Source organism: Andrographis paniculata, unplaced genomic scaffold (assembly GCF_009805555.1).
Source record: "Andrographis paniculata isolate CXL003 unplaced genomic scaffold, ASM980555v1 Contig37END, whole genome shotgun sequence".
In the NCBI taxonomy this organism is placed as follows: Eukaryota; Viridiplantae; Streptophyta; class Magnoliopsida; order Lamiales; family Acanthaceae; genus Andrographis; species Andrographis paniculata.
The window spans coordinates 6,784,545-6,803,660 of NW_026137570.1; the positions used below are offsets into that span (position 1 = coordinate 6,784,545).

Consider the following 19,116-nt stretch of genomic DNA (forward strand, 5'->3'; position numbering starts at 1 on the left):
AATTTTTTTTTACAAAATATTTCATCATACATTATTTTAATACCAAAATAATAACCAATATTTTTTCAAACTAAACGTACCCTAAGTTTAAGCCATTGGTTTCCTCCATGTAAAGTCAATCAAATAAATACTTCTTAAAATTGTGTTCATTTTTCATTTTTATTTGTCTTTTACAAATATTTTTATATTACTCCGTCCACCTCAGAATTATAGTCTTAATTGGGTTGGATACGAAATTTAAGGAATATTGATATTATATTGATAGTTGGTAAAAAAATATAGATAAAAGACTTCTTTTCTCTTGTGAGTGTATTAGTGTAAAAAATAGTGGCAATTGTGTAATAAAAATGAAAAAATAGATGTTGTTTTATGGTGATATGATTATTTATAAAAATAAAACTATTGTTTTTGGACAGACAAAAATAGTATTATTGGGACGGATGAAGTATTTTTATTACTATAAATATATATATATATCAACTAAAATCCTATACATTAAAACCTCTGTGGGAAATTTTGAACACAAAGTGTGTTTGTGTCTGGATTTTAGATTTCGGTTGGATTTTGAATAGTAAAAAATTGAGTTTGAATAGTTGTTTGATATAATATAAATAAATATTGATATTTTTCTTACGTCCTTCTCCCATATATCATGTCCATATTGTTGTTTCTGTTCGTCTCAAACCTTATATTATTTTTCTCTTTAGAAAAATGATTATACTATTTAATCTCATTTTAAATTTTTTATTTTATATTTTTTAATTTATAATTAAATTAATTAGCTATTTTAATTTTAATTTATAATTATTTATATTATAAAATAATTATTTTTACTATTATATTTTTAATTATTTATTAATTATATTTATCTTAAATTTTTATATTTACAGACTCTCGGACACAGCGGAAGAAGTAATTATTATATAATAATATATACATGAAATAGAAAAGGACCTATTTTTAAAGTGCACTGTCTGCCCAACAGTAATAATGTACTGTCTCCAGTTCTGGAGAGCAGTTGCTATTACCTGAAAGCTCCTGGGACTGCAACACCGGATAAATCGAAGCCATTGGATTGTGGTCCCGGTATCATGTGCATGAATTGGGTGTTGGGGTCCATGGAGCTCTAAAATATCCGTCGAGACACAGGATTCTGTACCAATAATGAGCCTATTCGCCTATTCTTAGTATTTATTTAAAATTATGAACCTAAACTATTTTTTTAAAATTAAATTGTACAAAATCTACTTATAATTTCATAAAATTACGCAATATTTTTTATATTTTTAAAATTACATTAAATTTTCTTGTGATCTTATAAACATTACGTTTAAATTCTTTAGTCGTTCTTATTTAATGGTGTTTAACGTTCATACACCTAAAATGCGAATAAGTTTTAACATATTTATTTTTAAACACTTGAAATTACAAATATACTCATTATTTTTATTATTTAACCTAAAAAAACAATAAATATACTTAGAAATAGTTATTTTTTCTCGAATTTTAAAAGTTTTTTTTAATGTTATTTAAGGCTTAAATATAAGATAAATGAATATATTTTAAATTTTAGAAGTTTTAAAATTAATATTTTGAAATTTATTCGCAGTTTGAGCGCGTGTAAATCAAACACCGTTAAATAAGGACGATTGAGATGTTAGACGTTGAATTTATAAGACCACGAGGGAATTTGACGCAGCTTTTAAAAGTATGAGAATTTTGCTCAATTTTGTGAAACCCACTACAAAAAAAAATAATATATTTGTAACAGAATTTCGTCCCTAAAATTCACGTAACTAATGTAATTTCATTCCTAATTCCGTCTCTAATGTCATTAGTAACGAAAAAAGTAAATTTGAAGACAAAAAAATTTTGTTACAAAAATAATTTTTTCTTGTAGTGACCATAAATGAATTTTGTACAATTTAGTCTTCTTTTTATTAATACTTTATTAAAATACTCATTTAAAATATTATAAATAATTAGTCCCTCCGTCCTAAGTATTGTGTCATTGTTATGGTAGATACGAAAACTTAGAAAATATATAATTAGTAAATAATTAAAAATATTTTAGTAATATTACAATATAATATAAATAATTATAGATAAATGTTAAAATAATTAATTAATCTAATAAAAATTAAAAAAATTATAAAATTTAAAATTTTAAATAAGATTAAAATATATAATATTTTTACAAAAAAGAAAAATAACATAATATATGGAACGAAAAAAAAAATGGAAAGTGTAACATTATATATGAGACGAAAAAAGTATTTATTTTATATAAATTATTCCCTCGTCTCTTTTGTTAGAGCCTCAATATTTTAGATAATGTAGGTTAATAGTTATTAATAATAACTTAAATATTTTTAAAATTACATCTTAATAAAATATATATAATATGAATATTATTTTGTAAATAATAAAATTTTATATAATATAAATAAAAATATTATTTATTTATAATTAACTTAAAAAAAATAATAAAAAATAATAAATATAGATAAAAATATTTGTTTATTGATGAAAAGATAAAAATAAATGAATTTTGAGTGAGTTTTATATGTAAGAGGTTAAAAACTAATTAAATAATTATATTTATTAAGTACTTTTAAAATAAATAAATTTGCTAAAAATATAAATAAATTATTTTTTATGTAACGAACAAAAAATGAAATAAATGTCACATGTACTCGGATGGGAAGAGTCTAATATTTTGAAAATAAATAATAAATTTTTATAGAAATTTTCATAATATAGATATTGAAATCAAATTATGGAGTATTATCTTTAAAAAGCTCAAATTCTCTTGACGTGTTTGTGATTTTTCTTTTTATTTAATTAATAATATATAATATTTTATAAAAAATATATATATATTGCTATAAATTCTAAAACTCGTACAAAAACATTTTCCCCTTAAATAATTTATGATAATGGTTTATCTTATTGCAACTTGAAATTGAAATAACATTTTTAAATAAAAATATTTTTTATAAAATATCGAATTAAAATATTATTTAAGCAAAAATTAAATACGGTACATTCAATTCAAATTAATTTCAAATTATAATCAACAATTACTCGATGAGGCCACATTCATATAAAGATTATTTTTTTTATAATTAAATTAAAGATTTGGTCAAACTGAGAAAAAATAATTGAAGAGATAAAAAGTGCATGAATAAATAAAATTATTCATACCAAGGATTTAAATAAATAAAAAAATAAGAAAATTATATATTATTAATTAATTAATTAATTAAGGGTGGATTAGTGAGAGAGAGAGAGAGAGAGAGAGACAGGGAAAGACAGGTTTGCATAATAACATGGGAATGATCAGTCTCTTCACATGTCCTTAATTACAATCCCATGTGATTCTGATTCTCATTTAACCCCTTCAATTAATTTATTATATATTTAATTAATTACTTAATAATAATAATAATAATAATAATAATAATAACAATAATAATAATGATAATGGTAAACTGGTTATTTTAGTTCCGTACTGGATCCTTTATTATTTTAGTCTTGTAAGTGGAGCCTATCGCAAACTAATTTTATAAGTGAAAAATTTTCGTTGTTTTAGTCCTCCAGTGCCGGAAACGCCCGCGTGGCTCGCCGAAAGCCACTAGATCAACGACATATGACGGGCACGTGGATTTTATTTTATTTTTTCATTTTTTAAAATTATTTTTTAATTATTTTTAATTAGACGAAATAAAAAAATTTAAAAAGCAAAAAAAAAAATTAAAATAATTTTTTTATAAAAAAAGTTAAAATTAAAAATAAAAAATAAAATCAACGTGTCCGTGGGTGTCGACCCGGCAGACAGGTGACCTCCGGCGAGCCACGCGGGCGTCTCCGGCGCCGGAGGACTAAAACTGCGAAAAATTTTCACTTATGAGACTAGTTTACGACAGGCTTCACTTACGGGACTAAAATGATAAAAGAGTCCAGTTACGATACTAAAAAAAACAGTTTACCTTAATAATAATAATAAGATAAAATTGTCTATAATTTCCTTATAATTTCGAAACTCAGCATAAAGAGCCTCCTTATCCTTTAAAAAACGTTGCACGAAACTCTTATACGGTTTCGAAACTCAGTGTAAATCTCCACTTTACTTTTAAAAAAAAAAAATTGCATGACGCCTATTTATACTTTCAAAAATATTGCATGAAATCCCGTCATGAAAAAAAATATGGATATAAAATCATCATCCCGTCATACAACGGAGGTTTTATGGCGGTGAAGTTTTATGCAATAGTTTTTAAAATATAAGGAAGTGTCATGCAATGTAACTTTTATACGCAAAATTTCGAAACCACTTGAAAGTTATGAATAATTTTACCCAATAATAATTCGTTTACTTTTATTCATAGACTAAAGAAATATTTTTTATATTTAATCTTTAGTAGTTAAAAATGTCATTTGCAATAGAAATATTGCAATATGTATTGACATAATTTATAGTATAAAATATTTACTATTAATGTAAATTTATTTTTTCTTTTAATAAATATACAACTTATATTTATGTTAATATTTGGCATTATAAAATATCATGTGGCTAGTCTTCAGACGTGATAATATTCTGGTCACAAATATATTTTCAATTATTGCATATTAGTATAAAACTATTTTTATACAACTAAAGACAAAAATATTAAAATGTGTCACATACTATACTAAAACAATATTTATCTATAAAAAAATATATATTAATATTTTATATGTGATAGATAATTGTAAGAATATATCAGCTAAATAATAATAATAATAAAATGGGAAAAAGTACAAATTTCCCAATAAACATATCTAAGAGAAAAAAAATTCAATTTTGGTCACAGTATAATCAAAATTTATCAATTTTGGTCTCTATAAAAAAACTCATCAATTTTAGTCCTAATATAAACAATTTCAATCAAATTTGGTCCTACCGTTAAAAAACTAACGAAAATTGCTGACATGGACATGACGGAGGTGACGTGGCAGTTGACCTGAAAAATACACGGTCATGTATAATTATACACGACCATGTTGTTACATGACCATGTATATTTCAGTGTATAATTATAGATGGCCATGTTGTTACACGGCCATGTACAATTATACACAACTATGTACATTTCTATTTTAGTTTAAAATTTTATTTTTTTTTTAAAAAAATATTTTGAATTTAAAATAGTTGATATAGTTAAAATGGACAAAATCAATAGTAATTATAATATAATTAAAATTTATCCATTTTAATTCAAATCTAAAAATTTATAAGATATATTCTTTTGAAAGGTTTTGACTAAAATTTTATTATTCATACAACAATTTCCTCTTACAAACATTCAATTAGACAACTATTTTTTAATTTTGTATATTATAGTAGTATTAAAAATTAATTTATTATTTCAATATAACAATTGGATGTTTGTAAGACAATTTTTTTTTTGATAAATAGTAGAATTTTAGACAAAATCTTCCAAAAGAACATATTCGATAAATATTTATATTTGAACTAAAATTGATACATTTTAATTATATTATGATTATTATTGATTTTTTTTTTGCCATTTTAACTATATCAACTATTCTAAATTTTAAAAAAAAATTAAAAAATACTCCCTCCGTCCCACATACCATGTCCACGTTACCGTTTCTGTCCGTCCCACATTTCATGTCACTTTTTTTTTTGGAAAATGATTACACACTTTAATCTCATTTTAAACTTTTTAATTTATATTTTTTTAATTTTAATTAAACTAATTAGTTATCTTAATTTTAATTTATAATTATTTATTTATAGGATAATTATTTTTACTAATACATTCTTAATTATCTACTAGTTACACCCCTCCTAAAATACCGTGTCTACAGTGTAGCAGACACGGTATATGAGACGGAGGGAGTATAACAAAAAAATAAAATTTAGACCGAAACATAAAGGTACATGGCCGTGTAGAATTATATATGGTCGTGTAACAACATGATCATGTATAATTATACACTGAAATAACCATGGTCATGTAACAACATGACTATGTATAATTATACACTGAAATATACGTGGTCACGTTGTCATATGGCCGTGTACTTTTCAGGTCAACTGCCACATCACCTCCGTTATGTCCACGTCAGCAATTTCCGTTAGTTTTTTAACGGTATGACCAAAATTGATTGAAATTGTTTATAATGAGACCAAAATTAAATGAAATTGTTTATATTTGGACTAAAATTAATAAATTTTTTATATTGAGACCAAAATTGATAAATTTTAATTATATTGGCATCAAAATTAATTTTTTTCCCATAATTAATTACTTATGGTAAAAAAAATCTAATATTATGAAAAAACAATTAATGTAGGGACAATAATGTCATTTCACTATGTAGAACAACTCATTTGAACGTTGGTGTATATTTTAAAATAGTGAAAAAATCATAAGTAAATATTTATTTTTTATTATTTTATTTAAATAAAATTATATTATATATATTAAATAGACACAGCTAGCTAGATTTGTGACAGACACTTGATTAATTAGTTAGTAATAAAGCTGCACTGTTCAATAATTGTCCAATTGGTAATTAAATAAATATGTAAGACCAATGTTGTAATTATTGTTAAAAGGATAACAACACCTTATAAATTACTTCCACTCTTATATCTATATATCCATTTGTTTTTTTCACGGAGTTTTAGAAATATTAATATTATATTAAGATAAAGTAGAAATAAAAGTAAAAAGACTAAATTAATTCTATTACTATTGTATGATATAAATGTAATGACATTTGTATTATATAATGTAAATTGAAAGAGTATTTGTAAGGTTAGATAGACAGTACAATCAAAAAAAAAGAAATTGATATTTTGTTATGTGACGAGAGTATTTATTTATTTCCTATGCTTTTACTAACAAAAAATTATAATATATGAAACTTTATATTGTTAACGTAAAAATATAATATTTTTATTGAATTATTGACTTTTTATTAAAAAAATATAGTTATATACATTTTTATTTTATGTTAATTATGTATATACGTTTCGATTATTATGTTGATTGGGTCAACCATTTATATTTACTTTGTATATTTTTTTTTAAATCTTTTATTATTGTTATTGTATTTATCTCATAAACAACATATTTAATTTATTTATTTTTATACTCCTCCGTCTTGCATATCGTGTCTGCTGCACTGTAGACACAGTATTTTAGTAGGGATGTAATTAGTAGATAATTAAAAATATATTAATGAAAATAATTATCCTATAATATAAATAATTATAAATTAAGATTAAGATAACTAATTAGTTTAATTAAAATTAAAAAATAATAAATTAAAAAATTTAAAATGAGATTAAAGTGTGTAATCATTTTTCAAAAACAAAAGTGACATGGAACGTGGGCAGACAGAAACGACAACGTGGACATGGTATGTCAGACGAAGGGAGTATAAGATATCATATTTAACAATTAATTTGTAAATACATTCTCTTTGTCCGTCTTTAAGGGTCATATTTACCTTTTACGTGATTATAGTTAATATTAAAAATATTTTTATATTTGTATAATTTTTTTTGTACAAATGTCATTATATTTGTATTATAACACACTAACGAAAATATTTTTACAATATTTTTATTAATTTATATTATATTTTAATATAATAATTAATATTCAAATAGTAACACAAAAAAAATAAATGACACATTGAAGCCGACAGAGGGAATATTCATTTTTCAATAACTTATTTTATTTTATTTATATGCACTTTAAATTATGTTTTCTATTAATTATTATATTAGAAATTTTTAATTATTTAACAATTGATAATGTGTTTAACAACACGCTCTCCTTTGTACAATTGAAATAAATTTATATATGTGTATATATATATATATATATGTGATAAAAGATTACTTATATTTTGGGTTGTTCATTATCAATATATTATTATTATTATTATTTTAAATTTAGTAAATATTGTCTAGATACTAAAGTTAAATACTTTTATATTTTACTTAAAATTAATTATCAACATATTACACTCTTATTTTAAAATATATTCATTATACATGAAGATATTTTATTGTTATTATTATTATTATTATTAGGGAAAAAATTGTTGTTGTCCCAATATAACTAAAATTCATCCATTTTAATTTAAATATAAAAATTTTATCAATTTTGGTCTCAATATAACCAAAACTCATCATTTTTTGCCCCAATATGACCAAAACTCATCATTTTTTTATCCCAATATAATCAAATCTTATCTTTTTTGGTCTCACCATCAACAAACCGACGAAAAATACTGACGTGAAAAGAAATCAAACCTTATATTTATATTTGAAGAAATTGCACAATCTTGCAAGTTCACGTCAGCATTTTTTGTCGGTTTGATGACGGTGGGACCAAAAAAGATAAGTTTGATTATATTATGACAAAAAATGATGAGTTTTGGTTATATTGACACTAAAATTGATAAAAAAATTATATTGAGACAAAAAATGATGAGTTTTGGTTATATTGAGACCAAAATTGATGAGTTTTGATTATATTATGACTAAAATTGATAAAATTTTTATATTAGAACCAAAATTGATGAATTTTAATTATATTGAGACAAAAAATCATTTTTTCCCTTATTATTATTATTATTATTATTGATGTTTCTAAAAGAGCAAAAAAGTGTCACCTTTCCAATTAGAGTATGCTCAACTATTTGGGCCTACATAAATAAATGACTATTTCAATCCATGTGTTATTTTTAATGGGCCCATTAAGGCCCACATGATTGTATTGATGCTATAAATATCTAATATGATTGTTGTACATACAAATACTTATATATTTTATGAAAAAACTACGTAGATGTATTTTATGTACATATGTAGTATTAAGTTAATTAAAATAAAATAAAAAAAATTATAAATTATGAAATTTAAAATGTGATTAAAATATATAATTATATATTTTTTTAAAAAAAGAGACAAATTATATAGGATGGATCAAAATAAAAAAAGAAAAAAAAATTAGCATTACATGTGGAATAAAAAGAGTAATAGATTCATCATTAATATGGACAAAAAAATGACAATAAATTATTCTCTTTATCCTTTAACAATCTATTTAATTTTTTTTTGTCCCTCACGTAACAAAATATATATTTTTTTTAATTACTATATTATCTATCTAACATTACAAATACCTTTACAACTAATAATATATTATACAAATGTCATTACTTTTATATCATACAGAGGGAGTATAAAATGTTTGTTTGTTTAGTGTTTTGTTTAAAATATATTTTTTGATGTGAGATATAGAGAATTTTACAATTAAAAATAATATTTTATATTAAATATTAATTTTTGTGAGATAATAAAATAAATATTGGGAATAAGTGTAAAAAAAAAAAAAAAGTGTTAAAAGAACAAACTTAAATTTGATATAGAAAAATCCACATTGCAAAAAGATACTCTCTCCGGCCGTCAAATTTATTTTCACTTTACTTTTTCGTCCGTCCGTCCGTTAAATTCACCTTATTATTATGTTTGGAAAAGTAAAAAATAATATTTAATTATTAACCTTCATTCAATACTTATTTATAACAAATATGATTGACTTTATTATATTTTCTTTTCATTCTTTTTAATTACTAATTAAATTTCAAAAAATATATTCGACGGTCATTTTACTTTCTTTAGTTTTTCAATAAAATATTTACTTTTTTTAATATCCCGATCAATTCCAAGTAAAATAATTTTTTTATTTTATTTTTCTTAATATCCATGTCAATTCCAAATAAGCTAATTTTTGCGGACGAACAGAGTATTAACCATTCATTCTTGCTTCTTTCTAAATTTTTTACTACTTAATTTATTAGTTTGTTTACTAAAATTATGTCGTATCATATTTCTTTTTTATAAAAAAACATTAGTTTAAATACTTCATTTGTTACAGTTATCGTGTTCATCTTTTCATTTTCGTTTATCACACTTATTTTGTCATTTTTCCTTTTTTTTGCAAAAAGAATTATACAATTCAATTTTATTTTATAGTTTTTTTTAATTTTATTACACTAATTAGTTATTTTAAATTTAATCTAAATTTATTTTTATTACACGATAAATATTTTCAATTAAGCTAAAAATAAAAATAAATTAAGAACACCAATAAAAGGCCAAAATTTATCATTATGAGAGTTCATTTATTATGTTACATAAGTCGTCATCAATGAATGCATGTGACATGTCTCAATTCTTCCTCACAAAATTTCAAATTCTAATTTTGGACGTTTGGAACATAGCTTTTTATTATTTTGTTATTTTTTGTTTGTATATAATATTAATTTTGAATTTTTCGAACAAAAAAAAAATTTAAAAATTTACATTTTTATAAAAATTAATATAAAAAATTTCTTGAATAATCAAAGTCATTTTTTTTTAACGAGGTGGAACCGAAAATCATTGTGAATAACTTTCGTCTGAACTTAATAGTTTGAAAAGTTTAAATCCACAACTTTACCGTCACAAGGCTATCCTTATGGAACTTTCTTTTTTTTTTAGGTAAATACAACATTGAATTTTTTTTTAATAAAAATATATCAAATTTCTAAATAAACATTACTTTTATTACAATATTGAAATTTTTTTAATAAAAATATATCAAATTTCTAAATAAACATTATTTTTATAACAAATTATTCGTTGCATCCAACATCTGATAATGTAATTGCTAAATTATTATTGAATATGATACGAAATTATTCCAGTACTTGATTGAATATAACAGATGCTGAATTCTATCATTCCAACACCAAATTGAAGTTGTATCATTGAAATGGTTAAAGAATATTTATCATTTTTTATTTTTGTTCGTCTCGAAACAAGAGTACGATTTTTTAATTTAGTAACTATACTACCTACCTAACATAATAAATACTCTATACAATTTACAATATATTACAAAAATACATCACTTTTATAACACATCATACTAACAAGGGTATTTTCGTATTTTATACTACAAACTAATATAATATTAATATTTAAAAATCTACGTGCAAAATGCAAACGATATTCTTCTTGCGAAACGGAATGAATATTTATTTTTATAAATAATTATATCACCGTAAAAACTACCCATATTATTTATTTATTTATTTATTACACAAATACTATTATTCTTTTTCACGAACAAAAATACCTATTACCCATATTTTTCCCCAACCAACTACCAATGTAATGCTGTATTAGTAAAAATAATTATAATTAATATAACTAAATAGTTTAATTAAAATAAAAAATATATAAATTAAAAATTTGAATTATATTTTAAAGAAAAGAATGAACAAATTATGCAAAAGAGACTAAAAAACAAAAAAAAAAAAAAAAAAAAAAAAACAAATTAAGTGGAACACAAGTAATAATATTCCTTACAAGATTGCCAGCACAAAGAGTTGTTAATTTCATAAGTTCCTAAATTTAAAAATGTGATAAAACCATTCTTGGCATAGGAAAAACAAATCCAACACTAATCCGTAAAGTCATAGGTTAAAACCAATTACACATAGTTCGTTTAGTGTGACTTGTCTAATCGGACTTAGTTTTCAGACTATTAAAGTCGGCCGAAAACTTACCTATAGCGCACTCGTCAATAGCAACAATGATTCCCACGATATAATAAAAAAAATAAAAATCCAAACCTAGAGAATCATTTTTAACAGATTTTGACATAACAGCAACAAATATTACATACAACTCAAAAGATCATAAGCATACAACACCAGGCAAAAAGCAGCAATCAAAGAAAGCAGTATAACGAATGAAAAAGTGGCAATTAGTTAGTTTACCTTAATGCTCCGGTCTTTACACAACATATGCCATTCTTGTAGCACCGCGACTTGCAGGGCGCGATGCTCGACTTCCTCGGGACTTAATTCAAACAGCGTCGAAGGCCCCTTGCTTTTACCACCTTCGCCGTCTTCCTCATCATCCTTCTTCTCCTTATCCTCCTCGTCGTCGTCATCGTCTTCTTTATCTTCGGGTTTGGGGGACTTTGGACGAGGCCGAGCAGCCTTTAGCAACGCCAGACGTTCCATTGAGATTCTCAGCCGCTCAGCCGCGGCTGTTTTCACTTCCTCTTCCGGCATGTATTCGATGGTTCCGTCAGTGAGGTCGTCCATCCACCCCTGAAGATCTGCGCCGATCTCCTTTGTGATGGATGCGTCTGAAGCTCGAACGACAAATTTGCAAATCATCGTGGTTGTCTCGTCGCCAAGGTCCACATTTCTGCTCACTTCGCTTGCGCCGAATATCATCATGCCGACAAACCCACCATACCAGGTTTTAGCGGCGTAACACAGCTGTAATGTTTCAGGGGCGCAAAAGTTTCGTGTTAGAAGAAACGTGTATGTAATTATACCATTTTAGGGTTTAGGGTTCTATCACATTTCAAAATATTCATTTCCTATTTTAGAAAAAGTAATCATATACTAATATCAAAATACCATTAACTTTTATTTAAATTATGAACATACCAATACACATACAATTATTTTATACAAAAAGTCAAAAATAAAAATGTCAAAATCTCTAACATACTTCCACTAACTAATAAAATTATATTATTTCTTAATCTACTGCAAAACCCAAAAAAATCCATTTAAAAAAGGGACTGAGAAAGTATTATTTTATCCAACCTAATTATGTATTTACTATGCATTACTATAGCCCGGAATTAAGTAACATCCGATATAATAATACTATATCAAATATTATTAATCCTTTTCTTATAGGCCATATTAAATAATACTAAGGTATAATTAATGTAAAAAAACTATTTTATCAATCAGTAATACTTAACTTACTACTATAGTAAACATTAAATTATTTTATCATATAATTATATAATTCATGTATTATAATCCTATCCTACAAAATAAACGCACCCAAAGTGTACATTCAGTTCTCTAACTAAATCAGGTATCTTGTGTAAAATACTAGCAGTAGTAATTAGAAGCTGACCTGAAATCCAGCGACAGTCCGGATAACATGCGAGCAAACTTTATGGAAAGGCTTAGACGACAGAGATTTTAAGCCACTGAGGAAAGGAGACTCGCCGTACTGCTGTGCTGCTGTGGCCTTAAAGCCGCTTCCTTCGTATGTATACATGCCAGTACACTCCACTATAGCTGGTAAACTAGGCCACATGCGGAAATACTCGACAGGAGAGATTTTGTGAGGTAAAAGAAGTTCGGTAAGGGGAATTTTGTATGGCTGACATCTTAAAATCACAGGATCTTCTGTTTCGTGCCTCAAACTTTTCTTCTGTTTGTAAGCCTGTGGATCTTCTTCGGAATAGTCGCCTACACCTGGAGGGAAGTAGAGAACATGGACCCAAAGGGCGCATCGCTCAAAATGTGAAACACCGACAGTCACACTGCACCATACGGGTTCCTGAAGAAGTGACGGTAAACGTTACAAAAACTTTTGGTAAAATGGAATAGATATGGAACAGCGACGAAAATTGACGGTGGAGTTTAAGACAGTAGAATTTTAATGCATGAACAAGAACAGCACTCGAGATTGCTGCACTATGTGGAGCCTAAAAAGGATAACAATGAATAAGACTTTATGGAGTGTCGAAGTTCTAATGTATTATCTAAACAATAATTTGAAAATACTCCCTCTGTCCGCCAAAATTATTCCGACTTTCCTTTTTAATCTGTACGTTAAATTTATCACATTACTAATTTTGGCAAAATCAACAAATCAACATTTAGGTTGTGTTCTTTTGTAGGTTTTACCGCAAATTTGTACTATTCAGATTCTTTTTTCCCTCGAAAAATATCACATTAAACAATTACATTTTTTTTTTATATTATACTGCAAATTTATTTTACATTCAAAACATCACATCAACTTCTATTTATAACATATCAAACAATTATTCAAATTCAATTTTTTATTATTCAAAAATCCAAACCCACAGACAAACACACCCTCAGTTATTATCCTCCATTCAATACTTATTTACAACAAATACCACTAACTTTATTACATTCCCTCTCTTCATTTACTTTTATTTCTAACTAAATTTTCAAAAATACTTCCAACTACCTATCATTTTTCAATAAAATATTTATACACTATAAAGGGAACTACGAGCATTGATGAAGAAGTTAGTATGCAGAGTTTTAACCTGTGAATTGAGATCACGGAGCTGTCGCACAGCTTGAGGAGACCCGTTCATGAAGTACAAACCACCAGTCAGCCCAATTCGTATGTCTGCCCGGCTCAACTCAATCTCTGTGAGGTTCAGAACCTGAAATCATCATACTAAGCAGGTAAGTCCAGTAAACAGTTTATTTTGAACACCGGAAACATTAGGGCTTTGTTCATTTGCCAAACAGATTCAATGAATATGTCCAATGTCTGATTTAGAATTAACTCGAAAAATTAGGCATGAATAGGCAGCCTAACCTTCAAATGCAGTGTAATCTTGCCATCATTTGCATCTGTTAAATGATATCCTTCGACATAGCAAGGATCACTACTACCACTCAAAGCAACTGTACTTGGAGGGTCCTGAATTCTACTTGAGTTAACCCCTTCCGTAAGCAGCTGAGTTAATTCGCCGGGATCGGGTCTCCAAAGCTCTAAAATTGCCTTATGAACCAAACCTTCTAATTTCCGGTCTTGAGCAGCAGACGAATCATAGAACTGCACAGTTAGCTTGTGGTGGGTAAATGGATAATCTCCTCTTGCATCACTAACCCCAGTCCATCTGTGAGAAACCAAAAACCAAAAGAAGTGGGTTAAAAGAAGAAAACGAATCAGAATTTATTCTGTTGAAGATCCAAGTACACAAAAACATTGTTATAGATATTACAAACTCCAGGATTCAAAGGTACTAATAACTGTCTTATAGATATACTCACTTGTCATCTGCATGATTAGTAACGTATTTGATTCGTTGTAATATATACCGACATTGATGCCGATTGACTGAATCAGCAGAAGGATTGATTCTAAACTCCTCAAGCTCCTTAGTAAGCAAAAGTCCGGCCCTGGGATTGCGTGATCCCAAACGCTGGGCGCACAAGAGAACAGCTTGAACATCCTGAATCCGATTTGTTGCAGTTGCAGATGAGTCTATGTTAAACAGAACCTTGTGGATATTTGAAACAATGATATTCAACGGGTCCTCAGGATCATCAGAAAGAAGAGGGTCCAACCCCTCCAAATCAATATGCTCCGAAATAGACCATAGGAGCCGTGGAGTGATTCTTGGGGTGTTAACCTGCAAACATAGCCCACAGAAGCTATTATCGAATCACTTTGTGCAACCAAAATTGCCAGAACGCGACATCCAAGAAGTTTTTAAAACATGTACTGCAAATGAATAAAATGCGGACTCAATTTGAAATCAGAATCTCAACTCAAAAAATCTGTGTCAGAGAATGTAATTTTGCAAACCTCACGAAGATCTTTAACAAGTTCTCGCTGCAAATTTTGTAGCCTTGTTTCATTCAGTATCTGATCTTGGGATGCCCCATCTTTGATTCTTTTGACACCACCTCTGGTGTCGTAAATATGGCAAAGCCTAACCAGCAACTTTAGGTAGCAATCAATGGCATATGTTCGACCTTCACAATCCCACTTGACACATGGCCGACATACTTCCACCACTTCCAGTGCTGGCTCTGTCCAATTCAATGCACCATAACCAGTTCCATAAGCTAAAGCACCAATCACCCTGCTCTCCATGCCAGAACTCTTTTGTTCAGGCAAAGGCAACGACAGCTGGAAGCAACTCTCCACCAGCATGGCGACTAATTCTTCTCTGAACAGATTTTTACTAGTAACACTATTGAGATCATCCTTGATTCTCGGATCTTCAAAAAGTGAAGCAATATCTGTTCCAGCAAGAGGCTTTTGACCTCGGCGTACACTCTCTTTTGCGAAAAGATCAACACAAAGTGCAGTCCGACAGATGCATGCCAAAGCATGCATTCTGTCTGATTCCGTCCTCAAGTTCCTGACCATAAGAAGAAGCCTTTTAAACAACGAAACCTGCACCATCGACCAATGGAAAATAAATAATCGGCTGTGTAATTTATTAGGATAACAGTCATATATGAAGATTTCATGCACTTTAAGGTTACCAGCCTTTCTAAGAAAGCTTAACAAAGTTATATCAAATGAAATATGAATCCATGATTTCATCCTAACAAACTCACCAGTTTGATCACAGAGCAACTAATGCTAGAAACAGCGATGGAATGACTACTAAAACGACGCTTTTTATAATTATCTTACCTACACAATCAAATGAGTAAATAAGATTCAAACAGTCATCCCGGCCGACATACCTGCATACTTAGGTCAAGGAGATGCAAATTAGTCACAACAGCCCTGACTATACTCTCTCGTGCAGAAAAATACTCCTGCCTTTCCCAAAGTGTAAGAATGGCAATGATGGACGTCGAAGCCCACTCAGGTTTACCCCCAGGGACATCGGCCAAGTATAGCATATTAATCCCCACTTCGAATATCAATGATGGATCCAAAGATGATGACAAAAATGGTGCCAAATGTGAAATAACATCTGAAGCTCCAACAAACCTCTCTGCAGAATCTAAGATCATACCATCACTCTTACTCTTTGATGACATAGATAATTTCTTGATCTCCTCTATCGAGCCAGAAGCCACGGCTTTCACTGCATAAACTAATGGATAAACAGTTGCTCTGAAACTCTCTACTGGTAGGATTAGTGATCGAGACATCAGCGCATTTCTCCTTTTCCAAACAAAATCGACCATTGATGAAATCCAGTTCGATCTAATTGCAACAGCATTTTCAGTGTCGACTAGTTTATCTCCAGCGAGTCGACTCATCCTCTTGGATTCAAATTCTTGAAATAATTTGCCAACGGATTCAAAAGCAACCTTTGAAACAGAATCTGCTTTGTCCAGCATGTTTTGAGCAATGCGATTCCACCAATTAGAGACGCGCTCGAGCAAGTTAATATTGTTTTCACAGAGTGTCACTAGATCGTCGCGCGCGAGGAAGCAACCCAAAGTTTCCGTGATTGAAAACCGAAGATTATCGCTAGTTGAATCGAAGCAAGCGGAAATTTCTTTATTGCAATCATTGATAAGCTTCCCGAGGCGGTAAGAAGGGATGGCAGCTAGGATTGAGACGGCGGCAGCGGTAACATCGGGATCCGGAAAATCTAAATCATTCCGAATGCCAGTGCATACAGTTTCCCATAGATCCGGCGTGAGCCGCGTGGAGCGAATGAGGTCGAACGCGAGTTTCTTAGAGATGGCGGAGGCCGGGGCGGCGACAATCTCTTCCACTGCCGATTTTGCGATTACAGAGATATCGTGTCCGGCAGCAGATTGCTGCAGCGCTTGAAGTAAGGCCCCGGACTGGCGGAGTGCGTCGTTGGACCGGAGGTCTGCTTGGATCTGAGCGAAAAGTATGTCCATTGCAGGCGGCTAAGTTTCAAGTTGTGAGTTCAACTCAAGCGTCGGTGCGGCGGAGGCGCCACTGCATAACATCAAACAGAATTTCGGAGATTCAATCGGCGCCGAAGAAATATGTTAAAACATACTCGATTTCATTGATAAATAAGAAGCACCGGAATAGAGGTACAATCAGAGGGAAAAACTCACTGGATATTCCTGCGGCGGCGGCGGCGGCGGAGGAGGAGGAATTCTTCGGAAGAAAGGCGGCGTCGCAACTCAGAAGGAGAAGATAAAGAAAAAATGGAAGAGAAGAGAAAGAGGAGAAAGGAAGAAAAAAGAAAGGAAGAAAGAAATGTAGGGGTGCAGGGGTGCAGGGTTTGTGTATTCGAGGGTGTTTGGCAACAGCGCTTTGAAGAGAATTTTTAATTTATTCACCGGTCAAAAAAAATTAATTCGAAATTTGACAACTGTTGGTTATTGTTAGCTGATCGGGAGTTAATTATTTGTGTTAAAATATTCAATAAAATAATAAATTTGATTTAAAAGTGGTTATAAAATAGAAAGTAAAATATTAAAATTTAAAATATTTTAAAAAATATGTTAAAGTAATAATTAAGGATAAATTGAAAAATATAAATAATTTTTTTAAAATATTGGGATCATAATTACTAAATAAGGAGATAAATAATTGTTTTGTGACAGACGAAAATAAAAAAAATAAGAAAAGTACTCTCTCCGTCTTTCAAATATATTTTTATTTTTTTTTGTCATCCAAATTTATTCTTATTTCTTTTTGTAGTAAAAAAATATCACTTTTAGAAAAAATAAAAATAAAATGTTTTATTATTACATATTATTCTTAAAATCTATGCTCCGTCAAATAAGCATACAATTGGATGACCGAATGAGTATTACTTATTTATATATAAAATGATAAAGATATTTTTTTATATTTATTTTTATAATATTACTTACGTCTCGGAAGAAGTCTCGGAAGAAGAGTAATATTTACTTTTTGCACACAGTATATTTTTTAATATTAATATTATATTGATTTATAATAAAAAATACAAAAATACTTTTACTGGATTGTATGATACAAAAGTAATGACATTTGTATAATATATTTAAAATTATAAGAGTATTAATTATAATAGATAGATAGTAGAATTACTAAATAAGAAAATAATATCTTTATTTTAAAACGGATAAAAATAATATGAGACCGAACGAATATTTAATTGAATTCTTTATGCATACAAAATTTGTTTAGAATTTGATAATTAATTATTAAAAATTTTATTAAAATATTTATTTGTTGAATATATTAATTATTTGTACTACAATAAAATAACAAATTTGATAAATATAAAATACATAAATGATAAAAAATATTTATTTGTTAATATTATTATTAAAAATTTTATATAAATTATATTTATATAAATGATAAATATATTTTCTATTTATTTTTAATAATATTTAATTGAATTTTTTATGTTACATAATTTTGTTAGAATTTTATAATTAATTATTAAAAATTATACAAATTTTATTAAAATACTTTATATGTTCACCTATAAATTTATTATCTAACTTTTATACTTATTCAAGATAAAT

The 19,116-nt window shown here is 27.6% G+C and overlaps 1 protein-coding gene across 1 annotated transcript; it reads right to left on the reverse strand.

The window, feature by feature from the left end:
* Positions 1-11,673: 11,673 nt before the first annotated feature.
* Positions 11,674-17,888, reverse strand: LOC127250317 (protein TPLATE-like). The gene is made up of 8 exons (XM_051273523.1): positions 17,704-17,888; positions 16,393-17,578; positions 15,497-16,093; positions 14,959-15,320; positions 14,501-14,804; positions 14,220-14,342; positions 13,043-13,474; positions 11,674-12,381 (listed from the first exon to the last, which is right to left on the reverse strand). The coding sequence occupies exons 2-8, from the start codon at positions 17,515-17,517 to the stop codon at positions 11,860-11,862; spliced, it is 3,465 nt and encodes a 1,154-aa protein (XP_051129480.1). The 5' UTR covers positions 17,518-17,578; positions 17,704-17,888; the 3' UTR covers positions 11,674-11,859.
* Between the last annotated feature and the right edge of the window lie 1,228 nt (positions 17,889-19,116).

Coding starts and splice junctions, on each gene's coding strand:
- LOC127250317 (XM_051273523.1), bottom strand. CDS start 17,517: ATGGACATACTTTTCGCTCAGATCCAAGCAGACCTCCGGTCCAACGAC. Junction 13,475..14,219: donor TCCGTGATCTCAATTCACAG/GTTAAAACTCTG, acceptor TCACTTCTTCAG/GAACCCGTATGGTGCAGTGT. Junction 12,382..13,042: donor GGACTGTCGCTGGATTTCAG/GTCAGCTTCTAA, acceptor GAAACATTACAG/CTGTGTTACGCCGCTAAAAC.